The sequence below is a fragment of the Corvus hawaiiensis genome, chromosome 1, assembly GCF_020740725.1.
Source record: "Corvus hawaiiensis isolate bCorHaw1 chromosome 1, bCorHaw1.pri.cur, whole genome shotgun sequence".
Classification (NCBI taxonomy): domain Eukaryota; kingdom Metazoa; phylum Chordata; class Aves; order Passeriformes; family Corvidae; genus Corvus; species Corvus hawaiiensis.
The window spans coordinates 60,691,351-60,709,027 of record NC_063213.1 but is presented as its reverse complement, the minus strand read 5'-3'; the positions used below and the strand labels follow the sequence as shown (position 1 = coordinate 60,709,027).

Here is a 17,677-nt window from a genome sequence, read left to right as displayed (position 1 = left end):
CCCAACAAAAACCAAGAGATGTCAGCAATGTCTTGTCCGATAAGTCTGGGCGCCCCCCGGGCTCTGCTGCCGCCCTCCCCGTACCGTGGTGGGGGCACAGGGGCTGCGGGCGGTCCCGCCGCGGCGTGCCCAGCTCCCATGGCGACACCGCTCCGACGGCACTTCCTGCTGCCTCCCCGGAGGAGGCGGGGCCCGGCGGGCCGTAGCGGTAGGTGTGGGGCGGGCGGTGGGTTGGGGTCCCTGTGTCGCCGCGGGAGGGCCGAGCGCGGCCCGGCCCGGTACGGGCACCTGCGTACTCCGCCCTCGTCGTGGCGGCCCGGGTCCAGCTCGGGCCTGTGTGTGCCTCGGGCTCCGTCAGGCTGAGGCGGTGGCGGCGGCGCGTCGCGCTGGGGTGCGGCCTCCTCCCGGGTACCTCTGGGCTGAGGTCGAGGCCCTTGGGGAAGCTGCGAAGAGCTGTGTGTCCCGTTCCTCCCCGCTCCTTGATGATTTCAGTTACTGGCGGACGGGGGAATAAAAGAGGGAGCCCCATATTCTGCTTCCCGCAGCAATGACCCAACTGTCGTTTTCCTCGTTTGGGAAAGGGTGACCAAGGGAGGTTTGAAAGCCTTGCTCGGCATCTCAGGTGCTGGCTGCCTGTGACTGCTCGCAGTGTTCGTGTGCGTAGCTAGATCAAAGCCCTGGTCCGGCATCGCGTTCCCCACTGTAGTTCGCCACAGAAGCACATGAAAATCCGTGAGGAGGTGGTGAATAGGGAAGAGATGCTACCTCAATGGCTTTCTTCTGAAGTCCGTCATGCCTTTTTTGGGGCAAGGTGTACGGCACAGCAGGTCTGGAGAAAAATAATACCCCTCTCAGGTACGAGCCTGCCTCTTGCTGAACGTTTGAAGTCTGACTGCTGTATTTGACGGGACACTAGGCAGTCTCCCTCATCAGCCCGGCTTCCTGCTCTGTCTGAACTTAGAAGCATCTGTCCTGTTCCCCCTCAGCTGTGTTCCCTAGCCTGGAAGATGGCGAAATGTTTAGCCTTTCCGTATTTAAAAGCAATTCCCTGTGTATTATAATCACCTCTCACTTTTTTCTAAGCTGCATTCTGATGCAATGTCCACGGAAAGGCCATATATATGAAGCTGAAGGTTGTATTGGGTGTGCTCTGAACCTCCGGTCCTGTGGTTTTGACATTTCCAGGCAGCTTACAGTGGTTTTATTCTTTTGATGGCTCTTTTTAATAGCAGAATTGCAAACACAATCGTTTGTGTGTTGTTCCTCTCCCTGAACTAAGCACATCTGGTATTTGTCATTTGAACGCAGGTGTTGAACACCTTACAGTTCCTGTAACAGAAGAGCTGTTTGCAGTCACATTTCATGCCAACTCCTATGAACTTGCCACAGTCAAGTTGTAACTTCTCCTGTTAGGTGTTCCATGACTTCCTAAAGTGTTCATTAACTGTGGTTAAAAGCATAGATATGGCATCATGCTTCCGTGTGAGTCTACCTCTTCATACTGGGAGAAGTGAAATCTCCTTGGTTTTGTTTTTCTATTAGCCCTTATGTTGGAGTAATTGTAATATGCTTTACATCCTGTTCAGAATGCACAGTTGTTTCTAACACATAATTTTGTTTTTGGTATGAAGTTTCAGACTATATATTTCTGCATTATTTGTTGACATGGTTGTCATTAATTTGTATCATGGGACTAGGTTATTTTTTGTAACACATTGCCCTAATTTAGGCTGGGGTAGATTAAATTTCTTCCCAGGAGCTGGTACAGTGCAGTGTTTTGGATTCGGTGTGAGAATAATGTTGGTCACACTGATGTTTTGGTTGTTGCTGAGTTGTGTTTATCTGAAGTCAAGGACTTCTTTGTGTCTCAAGATGAGCCAATGAGGAGGTACACAGAAAGCTGGGAGGGAGCATGACTGGGACAGGTGACCCAGACTGGCCAAAGGGGTATTTCACATCATTAAACATCATGCCCAGTATATAAACTGGGGGAGTTAGCTGGAAGGGTGGCTGTTCAGGGATGGGGTCTGGCATGAGTCAGCAGGTGGTGAGCAGTTGTATTGTGCATCATTTGTCTTTCTATTATTATTATTACTATTATTATTATTATTAATTTACTTTGTTTCAGTTCTCAAACTGTTCATATCTCAATCTACAAGTTTTACTTTGGATTTCCCTCCCTATTCCACTAGGCTGTGGCTGCATGGTGCTTAGTTGCCAGCTGGGCTAAAACCATGACACACTTTTAGAGAACTTCACTGTAGTTCTGTCTTTGTGTGCAGTGTTTTTCAGCAAGAGTTTTAGGTTTTGACCACTGGCTCATGTTTCATGGTAGCACTAAGTCACATTTTAGAATTTAGATAGGTCCAAGCCATGTTGCTAACATGCTGTCAGATGAGTGGTTGGTTTTCCATGAAGAAGTAATTGTGATATCACCTTGGTCATTATGTGATATTCTGCAGCCATCATTAAATAACCCATTTAATTCCTAAAAGGATACCTTCATAATGTCAATATTGAAGTCACATGTAGGGCTTATAGACACCACATTTCTACCAATTTTCAAATGTTTGCTTAATTATTTTCAGGATTCCAATTCTTTAAAAAATTCACAAGTGTGGGATTTTTTTAAAGGCTAGTTTATTACGCTTCTGAAGAAAAAGCTTTCCAAATGTGAGCCATATGGGGATTTTTTTTTGGTTTATTTTTTTTTTTTCCCCCCTGTAATGTAGGCATTGTAGGACAACAGGCACATGGTATGTCACATTTTCTGAAATGTTAAAAGTGAGCTTTGGTGATTTCAGTTGTATCAGCTGTTGTAGTACTAGTGTAGTGCTATTAGATTTCGTGGAAATAGCAAGGTAAATTCTTGGCATTTTGTTTGATTGTAAAAAGAAGTTCGTTAATTCAATTACAGTTTTTTTCTTTCAGTAGCTGCTAATGTTGAAAATAAGGCTTTGAAACTCCTGCCCATGAAACTTTGTCTGGACTCAAAAGTAAGTCTACATAAGATCACATTCTTGTAGCATTAAGATTTGAATTGAATCAGAAATATTAAAAATAAAAATATATTTTTGAGTGTTTTTGTATGATAAAAGTGTCAAATAGCCTCTCATTCAAATAAAATGAATATCAAACATTCCGATCTCTCTTCTCTAAGTACATTTAATACAATGGGAATGTATTTTGATAGTCAAAATTCCTTGTTATGAATGGAATAAAACTAGAGTGATGTTGTCTCTTTCCTTCCATTTAAGCTGTTGTAAGAAAATTTAAATTTTTAGGAAGTCTCATTTCAGACTGAAGTGTATATAATTTTTCAAAATATAGATAATAGAGGGGTATTAATTTTCTCTGCTTCATTTCTGTTCTTCTTTGTCTCTGTTTCGTGAGTTCTTTTACTCAGAGTTTGGATTAAAACGCAGGAGATGCCAGGCTTTTCTTCGGACTTAGATGTTTATTATTTATCTATATTACAGCTGCATAGAGTGTGCCTCTAAGTTAACAAGGTAAAAATGGCCCCCGAGTGCTGCCTTCCAAGGTCTTTTAAAGTCCAATCTATCCAATTATGGAATGCCAATTATTTTATTTTTACTTATAATCCAGTAACTAAACATTCATGTTCCGGCGCTGCAGGTTTTTGAACCAATACCAAAACACCCAGATTTGTGAAGAAAGAGGAAAGAAGAAGAACTAACCTACACCCAAAATCCTCCATTTTGTTACATGCATGTTATGATATCCCATAAACCTAAATTTTCTACATCTCTACATATTCCACCCAGTGATGTAACTTTAATTGCACAGCAACAATCTCAGTGCTATCACATAATCTGGGAAGCCTTTCCCAAGGCCTCAGGTCAAATGCAGTGTGCTTTTGAGGATCACTGCCTGTCAGCACTGAAAGAATGAAATTCTCTGAACCGAGGGTTCCAACAGAGGGATGGGGAGATACCATTTGGGAAAATAACTGTATTACCTACAGAGAAAAATGCTAAAGAATAAAATCTCTATCAGGACTGAGCTACAGTAAGACTTTGTAGCTTGGCTTTTCAAGAGGGATTAAAACAACATCTTGAAATTCCTGTACCTTTTATCCATCTATTTTTTTCACCAGATAGCTTGAAGATCTATTTTAGGGATCAGTAGAATTTCTGTTGCATTAATCCTTCACTCTTCCTACTGTGAATTTAACACAAACTAAAGTTAAAGCTTACTTAGTTTTTTAAGTATATACATTAAAAATCATTGCTTGCAGTCATACATGTACCCCTGTTTTGAAGTTTTGATAATTTGAACTATGGAGGAATCCTAAGAAGTTAAGCTTGAGGAAAAGAAGAAGGGAAACTTAAGAAGATTATTTCTGAAAATGAACAGATATGATAATGGAATAGAGTACAGATATAAAAGTTGGAATTTAAATGAGTCAAAGCTAAATTCCATCAGGAGCCTTTGTGAGTGAATTCTGGAACTCTGAAATTTGTTCTTCCCAGGGATAGCTAGGGGAACTTTAATGGGACAGGATTTCAGACACCAATGCAGCAGCCCCAAAAGGTCTGGTTTGGAAGGATGTGACAGCAAGGAAAGCAGTAACCTCATTGTAAGGTGATTGCAAATGCTAAACATGTTAATGAACATACTTTGAAATGTAATGAGAGTAGTGTTACAGTCATATCCTGACCAATATTTGTAAATTTGAGTGCAATAAAATTGCATTATTAAAATGGAAAGAATCAGAGCCAACAACTTAGTTTGTGGGTACATCTTATGTTACATTTATAAACTTACAGAATATGATAAGAACCACTAAGAAAATACTTTGCTTATTTCAGTTCCTTACCAGCAGATTTTCAAAATTAAAGGAAGATGTCCTTTTTCCCTAAAATCTCTTTCCAATATGAAGTTGAAGAGTATCTCACCAAAGTGTTCAGAAATAAAGAGGTATGTGACATAGTTACCACTAATCATCAAAAACTAATCATTTTTTTGTGTAACTTTAATACCTTGCAATAAAATACTGTCTTCACATTAAACAGAGTTCTGTATATAAAATACTTTCATATTTAAAATGCAAAATTAGTATTGATTCCCATTGGCTCAAAGTAGCATACAAGTATTTAAATTAAATTGAGCATAAATCAGAGAATTCAATTTTGGATCCCACTGAAGAATGATCATAGATAATTAAGCACATATTAACCACATAATATTGAAAATACTCCCTTAACCCAGTGTAGAATACTACAGACAATCTATTAGTTCCTAATGCCAAGGATAAAAAAATTTGCATTTTTATGTACATTTTTATCAGTATGAAAGTTACTGATTGATAGTTTTGAATTTACTCTTCCATTTCCTTATGACTGGTCTATGTACAATATCAGAGAGCTCTCTGGCAGTTGCTTTGATCCTTGCTGCAGACTGTTTACAGTGATTTTGCTGATGCAGCTATTTTTCTAACAAGTATTTTTCAAGAAATTTATGAGGCTTCCTGTGGAATTAGGCTTCCAGACACAGGCATTCCTCTCTATTGCACACCACACAACCATATTCCTCAATTTCTATGGAATGTTTATTTGGTGGGGTTCTTTTGCATTGAGCAAGAGGCTTCTGTATGACTCTCTTAATATAAAATCTCTTCTTTCATTTTCAGCTTATCACGGCTTTAGGTGCACAGGAGGCAGAGAATAAATACCAATCTCTGTTAAGTCATCTATCTCATCCACCAGGTTTTACAACTGTAAGAGTAAATACCCACTTGGCCTCAGTGAAACATGTGAAAAAATTGCTGTTTGAAGAGATCCAGAAGGTTTGTACAATTTCTTTGCTACAGCAAAAATACTAGGGTATTTCATCTTTTGCCTGAACACGAGACCTTTTCATTACAGGAAGCTATACCTTACCTTTATGCATCCACTAATTTTAACATTATGCAATCACACTGATTTCCTGTCAGTATTAAAGGAAAATGCATTGTGTACCAGTATCCCTCATCTAATCCCTCTGAGAAAGGCAATAGCAGAGGGAAGAAGCATCCAACATTTTTTCATATGGCAGATCCAAACCTTTGATAGGATTGAGGTACTGCTGGGCTAAATATTGTAAAGGTGTCAAGTCTATAGAGATGACAGATAAAAAGTGTAGTTCAGTATGCTGTCTTCAGCATGGTTAGAACACTTTTATTTAAGACTAAAGGAAAATGTCTGTGTATCTCATTGTAGAAACTGTTTAGGAAAGTGAGAAAATCGGTATGTTTTAGAAACTGGAGCCACAGCAATGCCCTGCAGCCACTGTATTTTCTTTTTTTAAACCTGTGTTTAATCTTTATATAATTTTCTGGATTTTTAATTCTCTTAATTAAACATTTATCTGATAATATGTAAACCATTATGTTTAAGAAATGTATTATTTTGAAACTGTGTCCTTGATCTTCACTCTGTCTAAAAAGATCTGGTTCTTCTTTGAGTAAGTTATTAATGCTAGTGGGTGTACAGGGAGCTTTTGCATGACAGGAGCCAAGACATTTCTGTGATGGCAGTTGACAGTGTTCTGCTGGCTGGGATGATAATGAGTTTTGCTAATTTTAGCTTGATTGTAGAAGTCTGGAAATGGGTATTGCAGGGTTATATTTTGCTTTAAGGGAAAAGACTTTACTGAAAACTGACATAAGACCAGCTTTTCACAAACTTTTTGTATTCTTAAGTGTGATTATGTGTTAGAAAAGGAAACCACATAAGACTTTTGAACAAAAGTACGATCATGGATTGTTTTCTTTTTTAAGAAAAACTGCTTATTTATTAGATGCTAACTGATTTATGGTTTTACATGCTTTAAGGTTATAATTTAGAAGGCTCAGATGAGAAGACATCATCTTGTTTAAATCTAGAAACCTTTATAAAATGGCAAGCTGTTATTTTTTTTCAGGTGGATACATAACTCAGGTATCAGCACCCAAACTTGGGCTGACAAGAAGAATGAAAAGTATTGCCAACCTGGTCTATTAAATAAGACAAGCAATACATGAGTAAACAGTAGCTTATAACTAATAACATCAAAGAGTTAACACAGGTGACACCCAGGCTTCTATGGTGGTGTTGCCATGTTCGGACAACAACTCAACACAAGCTTCTTCCAGAAGAAAGCAAAAACCAGTGATAGGGTTATGAGTGTCAGAACACTCTCCCACTCCCTGAAGTCAGTTCTCAGTCAATCTCTCTGTGGTCCTGTTATTTCTGAATTTATTAAATGTTTAGTCTTTTACACCAGTATTTTTAATATATACTGTCCCTTTGCACACTATTTCTCAGGTGCTTTTAACTGTTTTCACTACCTTTGTGTTTTGTGATCTACAGCTATAAAATATGAATGAGAAAGAGTTTTTAGTCTAATTAAGTAATCAAATATTATGTTTATTAGTAGTGCTTACTAATTATGTTTTTTTTAATGAAACAGCAGTTTAAAGGACTATGTGTTCCAGTTCTCGAGCATCCGAAACTTCAGGACATTTTATTAATTCCTGTCGTTGGACCCAGGTTTGAAATTTTCAGTCTTTAGCCTTAAAATGTTGTAGCACCATTTTCTTACAGTTATGATAACTAACTCACTATAACTGAGGCACAACTTCATTTGTATTATGACCTGGTGGACAGTCCACATACTAACCAGGTCAGAGTTTTAGTCCCTAAAAATGAAAGAAAACATAGCATTCTCTGGTTATTCATAAGACAATGTTTTATAGGGAAAAAGTGGCATGCGTGCATCCTCCCTGGAAAGCCAGGTAGGTGGCAGATAAAAGAACTAAACTTTTGCATTTGAGTATAGAACTTGAGCTAAGTATAGGCAGGGTTTTCTTCCACTGGAAGAAATCAAGTGGAATCAAGAATTACTCAGCAGTTGTTAAACACAAAAAATCACTTCACAATCATCTGGCATAGGAAGGGATAGAGAACTATTTCTCCATCCCAGTATAATTTATTTGTATTCCTGTGTCAGGTTCATAATAGTGGCAGAATGTGTCAGAATCTGCATTATTTTGAGAACTAGTTTTCTTCTTGATTCTTTCCTTTGATTTCTCTGGGACTAAAAGAAATCTTTTAAATGTAATACATGATAGTTAACTACTTTTTCGATTATATCTGACAAAATCAGTAGTTATGAATTGGAGTTTATTTGGGAAGTATTTGGCTTTTATTTCAGTATACTTTTCTTTTTAACTCAACTACATTTTGTATTTCTAGGCGAGATTTAAAAAAACATGCATCTGAAGTCATAGTAGGAGCCCAGTGTGGATATGCAGTACTTCGCGGAGCACATGTTTATGTCCCTGGGATTGTATCCACCTCAAGATGTAAGAGTTCTCTAAATGCACACAATTAAGTTGTAAAGATGGCAGAAAAAGTGTCACCCTTGGATAACAGATAAGTAAATAGTGACACGAAGTTGTTTTCTATTCTCAGCTGAAATTAATTTTACAGTTGTAATTTATAGTAATGACACTTTTAGAAGTTTTTCTGGCTTTTTTTTTTAAGATTTTCACTATTTTTCATTTTACTTGTAGTAAGTTATGTATGATTATTTCTTACTGACCTGGCCTGTTTTAAATTCCTTTTTCCATATGCAATTCCTAGCTGAAGTATTAGTTCTCAAGGAAAAAATCTTTCAAAGAAAATTTTCAATGTAAAACCTGTTTTGTTAAGAGGATTTTTTACTACTTAATACTGTAACTTTTAATATGGATGTTCCATTGAATAAACGTACAAAAGTTGGCTGCTTTGCAGTCTTGTAAAAAAAAAAAAAGAGATGCCACACCTGGATGGTGACTGGATGTGTGTTGATCATTTAAGACATATTGTCTCCAGATTTGTTATTTTTTCACTCTGTCACAAAGCCACTTACCTCCATGATTTTATTATGTTTTAAGTTACAAATCTTCTTTTTTCTAATCCACTGGAAATTCATTGATATTGTTTATGTAAGAGAGATGTAGTAAATTTTTTTTTTCACTGATGAGCAAAGTCTTCAGTTTTTATGTCAGATTCTTAAGAGATAGAAATTATGCATCAATGCCCGTGCAGTAAGATAAATCTGCATATGCATGCTTTGTGTTCAGCAGCCTATTTTTGTTATTTAAATGTCAAATTAACTTTATGTAAAACCAGTAAAATTTTGGATGATTCACCTTATTATTCTATTGTGATGAGATCTAGTAATCATCTTGATTCTTACTATTAAACAAAATGAGTCATAAAAGCATTTATCTAGTCACTTTGTTTCCTTTCAGGAAAAAACCTTCAAGAAGTTTTAAGCATGTGTGTAAGTCCAATTCACTGAACAGGAATGTGTTTTAATCTAGGGCTTGATAATGAAATAAGTATATTGGAATAACAGTTGTTGGAACTGCTTATTTAGACAACTCCATAAATATTCAAGTCCTTCTTTGAGTCAGCTAGTGATTTATCATAATTGCTGCATGTAATTATGCATGTAACATCAATTCAAAGAAAATAAAGATACTGTAAAACTTTAGGAACACTTCAGAGGAATTGCAAATAAGAAAATAAAATAAAAGGGCATGCTACCCACTTGATGCCAAATATAATAAAGGCTGTATTAAGCACAGATGGTCTTACTAGGGAAAAAAATAGTACAGCAAGAACACATATATAATCACTGAACTTGCAGTCCAAATGATGGTAAACTAATGATCAGAAACTTTGAGCTTAATTTAACTAATCAAATCCTAACTTTTTTGTTTATGGAATGCTAGTATAATCTACAAAAAGCTTAGGAACTCCATGCAGAACTGGTGTCTTTTGAAAGGATGATTGTCAGCAGAATGTGAAATAAAAGCATTTATGTTTGAATACTGCAAAAATCATTGGCAGATGTGCTTGATGGAAGAGTTAAATTGCTGCAGGTTTTTGTTCAGTGAAGTTTAAGCAGACAGTATTACTGAGCAATCACTTAGTGCTTTTTTGTGTCACATTGTGTAAAAAGAAGTAGTGTAAAAAATATATTTTCAATGGCTACCCACCAAATATTACCATTTAAGAATTTCGGGGCATTTGGGCATGATCAGAAGGCCACTTGAAAATGGAAAAAGGGATTCTCTAGTACTATTCAAGTAATTCTTGGGAAGCCGAACTGTCGTTAGTCTTGTTATATCTTCTGGTTCCTCCAGCCTGTCAGTCACCACAGAAATGCAGTTTTGGAAATTTTTTTATTGCTATCCGAAGAGGCCTTTATTTTTAAGCATATTTTTCAGCCAGTCAGCACATAGAGCTTGCTCACTATTCTGTAAAATCACCTAAACCATTCCTTTTCTATTTTTTTTTCTTACTCAGAAAGTTTGTTATATCTGTAGGATTACACTTCTAGAGTTAGGGGTATATTTACATACTTAACTGATCTGGTGGGTTTTAATTGGAGATATAAAACTTTCTAAGAGGATTATTGAGAACAGCAGTTGCCTTAAAGGGAAGAGAGCCAGACCAGAACAAGAATATATAATCATTTGTGTCCAAGCAATAAATGGAGAAAAAGCAGCTATAGCTATGTAGCTATGTTCTAGGTAGCTATTGAGAGGTCATTAGATAAATTTAGCACTCCTGTCTTTGTTCAGTAAGGGTGAACGAGTGTTATTTGATGTACTTGTGTGCTTGGAGCACACACGGAGGACTGGATACTGAAGAGTGTGCTTAAAACTTAAGGGTGACCCTGCCATGATAAAAAAATTAACGTGCAGGTTTGTGTAGCCTCTTAGAAAACAAGCCACAGTGCCTGACTTGCACCTTGGTGTCTCTCAGTACCTCCAGTTGTTCGGTAGCCATCATTCACTGTGTGAAACTTTCAAGCTTTATATCAGGTAATCGTCTTCGATTACATTTAGAAAGTGTGAAGTGTGGTATGATAGAAGAGTTGAAGTAAGTATTCTACTGAAAATCCTAAGTTACTTGGTCACTACTGTTTTGTTAAGTATATAATGATTTCAAACTTTCTGTTTTTCTTTGTGCAGTTGTGAAAGCTGGAGATCTGGTTTCAGTGTATTCAGATATTGAAGGGAAATGCAAAAGAGGGGCCAAAGAATTCGACGGAGTCAAAGTTTTCCTTGGAAATGGGATTTCAGAACTCAGTCGCAGTGAAATCTTCAGTTCAACTGGCCCACTGAAGTAAGTCTATAGTAATTGCAATCTACATGTAAACATTTGCAAAGGGAAGGAAGAAGATGCGAAAACATTTTGAATTATTTTGTACCCTATGTGAAGTCACAAGATGGCTTTGCATGTTGGGATTTCCAATATTTTTTGGGAAGCCATTAGTTTCACAGTGGGATCCAGATACCAATTTACTTTAGAGGTAGGAGCAAATAAGTGGGAGTATTTTCAAGATTCATGTTTATTCAGTTCAATAATATCAAATAGAACTGATAAATGTTCTCACTGTGGCAAAATTGCATTTTGGTAAACTGTGTTGTTCTACTTCCCAGTTTGGATGTAACAGAAGTGCAGCCTTGTCAATTTCTCCATCTTTTAAAAATATCTCTGGGGGCTTTTTTTTTTGGTGGGGCAAAGGACAGAACATAAGGTCAGATATCTTAAAAAAATTACTGACATTTGCCAAAGTAGTTACCTACTTCAAGATTCCTTGCTTTTCTATTTCGTTGATAAAGCATGTAGTTTATTCCTTTTGTGTCACCTAAAACACATATAAAAAGTAAGGTAGAAGACTATGGATGTCAAATTAATGACCAAGACTTTACATCTTGACAATGCACCACAAAAATTCTAGTGGAAAAAGAAAGTACATTGTCAGAGAATTTCTGATTTATGAGAGCATAAATATAGTACAAGTAGTGGTAGGATGTACCTGTTGAGTTGGTGACATGGAACAGCAGTATGTAATACTAAATCTGGTGTCTGCAAGTTTGCTTTCTCATATCCTTCCTTCTTGTTGGACTATCCAGTACATATACAAAATAATACTCATTCTTCTTCTCTTTTGTTTGCAGACTCAGTGTTGTTATTTTATAGTTTTCTCTTTTTTGTTATCCATTTCCTGGTACATTTTGTTTAACAATTAAATCTGCATCAGAAATTCATCCATATTTAAAACTTTCAGGTGATTTCTGAGTTCGAACCTTAGCTTCACAGGTAAAGCAATGTTCCTGCAAGGCTTTTCATCTAGGATTTCAATGGTTATTTGATTGAAATCTCAGAAATTTAGGAAATGGAGAAAAATCTAAGTAGGAAATCACATTCCAGTGCCTTAGTGCATACACATGGCTAGCCAAAAGCACTTACGGATTGAAGTTAAGATATTTAGGTCTGGTTTTATGCATTTCTTTACATTTTTAAGGCTTGGATCAGATCTTGGTTTATCCTGTGTACAGAACCAGAAATTTGCTTTATGCAGTTTTACAGATGGTTCCAATTCATAATGTAATGCATTTTTTGCCATGATTTACTCAACTTAATGGTGTAATTTTAAAGAATATCTCATTAAAAAATTGTAGAAGTATTTTTCTTGGTTGTTCTTCCATTTTTGTAAGATTGTTGTTTCAAGTTGCTAGTTGTAAACATAATGATTTAAATTTACTACTGTTAAAATGTATAAAACTAGGTATTTAAAATTTTTTTTCGTGTTTTTCAGAGGGCTGGGTGTAAGAATGATCGAGCCAGTCTACCTTAGTCCTTCATTTGACAATGTGCTCCCTAGGCATTTGTTTTTACAGGTATGCTTGTTCCAAAACCAAAAGTCTGTACTATTTACAGAATAATGAATATTCTCTTTGCACACATTCATGGTTTCTACATTCCTTGTGCATTATAGCACCTAATTCAGACTTTGGATTTGAGGAAAACAAAGCATTTAAAATGAAGTCAGTATATATATGTAGGTGGTATAATCATAATGTGTCTGAGATATGATAAGGGCTTTCAAAGTGACATAAGAGATATTCACCTAAAAACATAGAAATTCCTCTCGCACAGGTACTCTGCATAGAACTATTAGTTTTTCGAATCTGCCTATGAGCTCTGGAATATGAGCCCCTTTTAAGGTACATCATTCTGTAATCAGGAAAATCTCCAAATATTAGGTTGACTTGAAGCTGATTTAAGTCCTAAAGACAACTTTAAAAGGTTTTTATACTTTTGTGTTGAACTAAGAAGAAAATATTTTCATATTGTCTAAGGTGCAGTACTGTGCACAATTATTGTACGTTATTTCTCTTCAGTGCAGCTGTTCTGTTTATACAATTAATAGCACAGTTCAGCTTCTTGGTACTTTAATTCAGCAAGCTTAGACTTCTGCCTTTTGGTATTACTGTTCTTTAATGTTCTGCACCAATATGTTAATATAGTAAATGTTCCAATAAACAGGTTAATTAAAAATATTTGTAATAAACAGAGCTCCTCTGTGTCTGAGCCAGTATCAGCTTATTTTATTTGGACTTCTAGCACTGCAGTCACCTCAGTCATGAGCTGCTAAACTTCAGTCATAGATACTCAGACATAGCTTTATATAAAAAACAAGCCACTGGAGACTTCTGTCGTAAACTGTCCCTTATATATGATAAAAATAATTCATTTCCTGTTAAAGAACTGAGAGCAACATCATAGGTATCTTCGTTGCTGAATGATTTTTTTTTTTAATGAGTTTGCCATTCCTTCATAAAGGAATTGATGCAGGGTATAAGGTTTGAATTCTCCCGTATTTGTTTTTATGATAGAATTTACCTTCTGTGGTTGTGAGCCATATTTTAAACCCTCAACCAGGAGAGAAAATTTTGGATATGTGTGCTGCACCTGGAGGAAAAACAACCCATCTTGCAACATTAATGCATGACCAGGTAAGAGAAGTAAGAATTTTCTGTCTAAGGAGGAAAGTTCATTTGTACAGTTCTCTTCACTTACCTGTTAGAATGCACAGATAATTTACAACAGCAAACAATATTTTGACATTTTATTTACCAATGTATTTTGCTACACATCAGAGTTACTGAAATGGGCGACAGACTGTCTTTATCAAATATTCACCATCACCTTTAAAACCTTATTTGCTACAAATTCACTGTTGAAATATGTTTCATTTCACTTTTTAAAATGTTATTGAATTATTTTCAATCATAGAATTTTTTACATGCAAGGCAAAGTTAAGCAAGAATATGCTGGATTCATGAAACTGAGATACATAAAAATCAGGGGTTACTACTGTGTGCCAAAGAAACACACAACTCTTTACAAAAAATTATTAAAAAGTTCCTAATCTGATTAACTTTTTCTCAGTAAAAATTAGCAATTCTGCATACAGATATGATTTTAGGCTGAATTTGTCATTCTATGGTAGAATGTCACAAATCCAAAACTAGCTCATGAGAAAGTAACAAAAATGAGAAGAAACAAAAAAAAAAATATGTAGAGAAAGACAAAGGAAAAGGGAACATACAAAAATAAGAATCTAGCTATAGGATTACAAATTTGCATATATTAAGATGTTATGTGCACAGTGAAATACAGAAATGCAGGTTACTCTTCTCTAGCAGAAGGGAAAAAGTATGTAATATTTTCTCTAAAAATTTTGGTAAGGCTTTTTTATTTTGTTGAAATAGGGTTATTAGAATAGATCAGATTATTTAGAAGTCTTGCAGTTACATTATGCAGTACTTTGACAGTTGCCTGTGCAGAAATGGGAAGGCATAGTATGTAATGGTATGAATGTACTGAGAAAAGGCATGTATTCAGTTCTGTGATGGTTTGCCTATGGAGGTGTTTTCTTCCCTCAGTATGGAACATTGGCAGAAGGCATTAAAAATACATTAGACAGTCATTAGACATTTTTTATATACATATATAAAGCTTCCAGTAAAGAATTCCAATGTGATAAATAAAGGAAGTCTGTAAATCATATATTTATGTCATGCATTCATTTACATCTATACTTTTTTCCATCTGTGTATCTACAATTTGTATAACTTTGCAGAACTGTTTTATTTCCTTAGTCACTTTACATATTTTGATTCTGCTTACCTGCAGCTGAAGTGGTAAAGATTAAGAATACAGATGTTGAATATTTATCTCAATTGATTTTCCTGAGTATGTAATTTTAAGATATGGAAGATAAAGATACAGAAAAAAGCACTTCTTACCGGATTTTAAGTTCATTCACAGATTTTCTGTACTAATTTTTCACAGATGGTATATTAAACCATTCGCATGTCAGAATATTTGAATCACTCTTACTTTTTTTTGTGATATAATTATAAACATTAATATATTGTTTTTAAATGTCATAACCAAGATATAAAATTACTCTGTAATGTTAAGAGCTCTTAAAAAAGAATTGGGAATAGTTAAAGCTTGAGAATTTATTATTATTTGTATTCCAGTCCAGACCACTGTTTTTTCCAGATGTGTTTCAAGTAGTTGTTCTGGCAGTGGCTGGCATGGGCCAAATGGAGAAAAGAACAGAGAAGCTGTGGATGACCCATCCCTGGAAGTGTTCAAGGCCAGCTTGGATGGGGCTCTGAGCAACCTGGTCTAGTGGAAGTCATCCCTGCCCATGGCAGGGGGGTTGGACTAGATGATCTTTAAGACCCCTTCCAACCCAAACCATTCTATGATTCTCTCATTTCTTTATCTCTGCAGTATGCAGAGATGTGCAGGAAATCCACTGTTCTTGCAACAGATGAAACTTTGAAGCACAGTCAGTTCTTAGTGTATGAGTGCAATCAGTTGAATGGTGTTAGGGGACAAGCAGTGGCACTTGGTTCTTGAGTGCACCTGTAGGAGGTGATCGGCTCACAGTAGCTGAAGACTGGACACCACTGACACAGCCTAAATACTTTCTTACCTCTCAGTCCTATTGCGTAACACAACATACAGATAACAGCTTATCTTTACTGATTTTTTTTAATTTTTAAACTATCTTAGTCACGTTACCCGTCTATAAACCTCTAGAGAGCCATCACCAAATAGAAAAAAGTTATTGTTTTCTCAGCACATTGTATTTGCTGTAGCAAGTGTAGTGGAAGTTTTTGGTCATTGGGTCTTTCTGTTCTGGATTTTACTGATGCTACTCTTTACTCTGTGTTCACAGATTTCACGTAGCAGTTAGGGGTGTGTGTCTGTTTTGATTTATTTTGGGGGAGGAAAAAAGAACTCTTATTCTTACATAAAGGGAACAATGTGTAATTGTGATTTCCCTCCCCCCACCTCTATGTTTATTCTAGTATTTACACTATTTCTGAAGTAACTTGAGTGACAAGTACTGCAAGTGTTACAGTATGTTATGAGTCTAAGCAAATCAGAGACATGGCTGAGGGTCTCATTTCCTCAGCACTGAGCTATATTGTGATCGTATTTCCTACCCTCTCCATACAAATTTAAAACCTGTTGGCCTATTTTAGCATGTATTTGAGGCTTCTACCCTCTTTCAAATGATTAAATTTTTATCTTAGTGCCCACTTAAGCAGTTCAAAACAAACAAAAAGAAACAAACAACAGAACCACTTGCCAGAAGTCAGACATTACAGCATCCCTTGGAGTGATAGTGCCAAGCAGTCGGAATGTGCACTGCTTCAGACTAATGCGGCTATCACGGAACACACGTGTGAATAAGGACTGCAGGAGTGTGGATTTAAGAATAAAATTATTCTGTAGGGAAGACTGTACTTTATTTATTACACCTGCCCAGGGTGGGGGAAAGGAAAACAGAAAGTGCACATCCATTTAATCCCGATGCTTTTGATGAAAACTTTGGGATTTTTTTCAGGGTGAAGTAATAGCCATGGACAAGATAGCTAACAAGGTCAAGAAAATCAAGCAGAATGCTGAATTGCTACAGTTGAATTGCATTAAGGCCTTTTGCTATGATGGAACAAGGGCCCTTTCAGTGGAGAAGAGAGAGGATAAACAAGGTAAAATAAACAATTTGGGTAGTAGTAGCTTTTAGAAGAAAATGCTAATGTTTTGCAAAAACAGTATTAAAATTGTCACAGTTCTACAAGTCCTTGAAATCTTGGTAGATACCTAAGTTGCTTCAGCACAGTGAATGCACTTTTATTTTCTACTCTCTTGTGATTATCAGCTTCTGTATGAAGCAAATACAAAAGGCAAATTATCTGTCCTTGTCACTACCTAATATTCTCAAAGGAAATGCATTCCTTTCCCGGATAATATTGAAGACTGACGAAGCCTTAAACCTTTTTTCATGATCACATTTAACCCCATACTCTGAATTGTCTGACCTAGTCTGAGAAAAAAATTATTTTTGCAGACTTGCTTCCCTTTTCTGCCTCATAATCCTCATCTGTAAAATGGGGTTATTAATACCTAACTCCCAGGAGTGCTGTAACGTTTAGTTCATTGATGTTTGTTCAGCTGTTCAGGGGAAAGTTATATACAAGCACAGTATTATTTTAAGTAATTTCATTTGCTTTTCTGAAGTGATGCAGTTATGATACTGGTTCTGTTCCCATGATGGAATGATTTAAATGGTATCTGCTGCCTTGATTATTTTTAGTTTGTTGTGCAAAGTATGCTGTTCTTTCTCACTCTATTTTATCTCAGTCACTGGTTAGCCTAAGTAGGAATCAGATTGCATAATTCACCTTCTTTGTCCCTATGCATTGCAGTTATTCCTGCTTTGGAGGAACAAAAGTACTTTCTTAAGAGTCTTT

At 36.3% G+C, this 17,677-nt stretch overlaps 1 protein-coding gene across 8 annotated transcripts in view; it reads left to right on the top strand.

Moving 5' to 3' along the window:
- Positions 1-170: 170 nt before the first annotated feature.
- Positions 171-17,677, top strand: part of LOC125327652 (tRNA (cytosine(72)-C(5))-methyltransferase NSUN6-like) — a 24,292-nt gene continuing 6,785 nt past the window's right edge. Inside the window, exons 1-10 of one of the 8 annotated variants that reach the window (XM_048307424.1) lie at positions 171-208; positions 2,932-2,996; positions 4,833-4,941; positions 5,654-5,809; positions 7,453-7,532; positions 8,238-8,347; positions 11,015-11,168; positions 12,649-12,730; positions 13,730-13,849; positions 16,771-16,915. In XM_048307424.1, coding sequence (XP_048163381.1) covers positions 4,867-4,941; positions 5,654-5,809; positions 7,453-7,532; positions 8,238-8,347; positions 11,015-11,168; positions 12,649-12,730; positions 13,730-13,849; positions 16,771-16,915 — 922 coding nt within the window. In that variant the 5' untranslated portion in view covers positions 171-208; positions 2,932-2,996; positions 4,833-4,866. Of the gene's footprint in view, positions 209-236; positions 856-2,281; positions 2,997-3,485; positions 3,510-4,832; positions 4,942-5,653; positions 5,810-7,452; positions 7,533-8,237; positions 8,348-11,014; positions 11,169-12,648; positions 12,731-13,729; positions 13,850-16,770; positions 16,916-17,677 lie in introns of those variants that run through there. The other 7 variants (XM_048307434.1, XM_048307444.1, XM_048307415.1 and 4 more) reach the window with 7 other exon arrangements.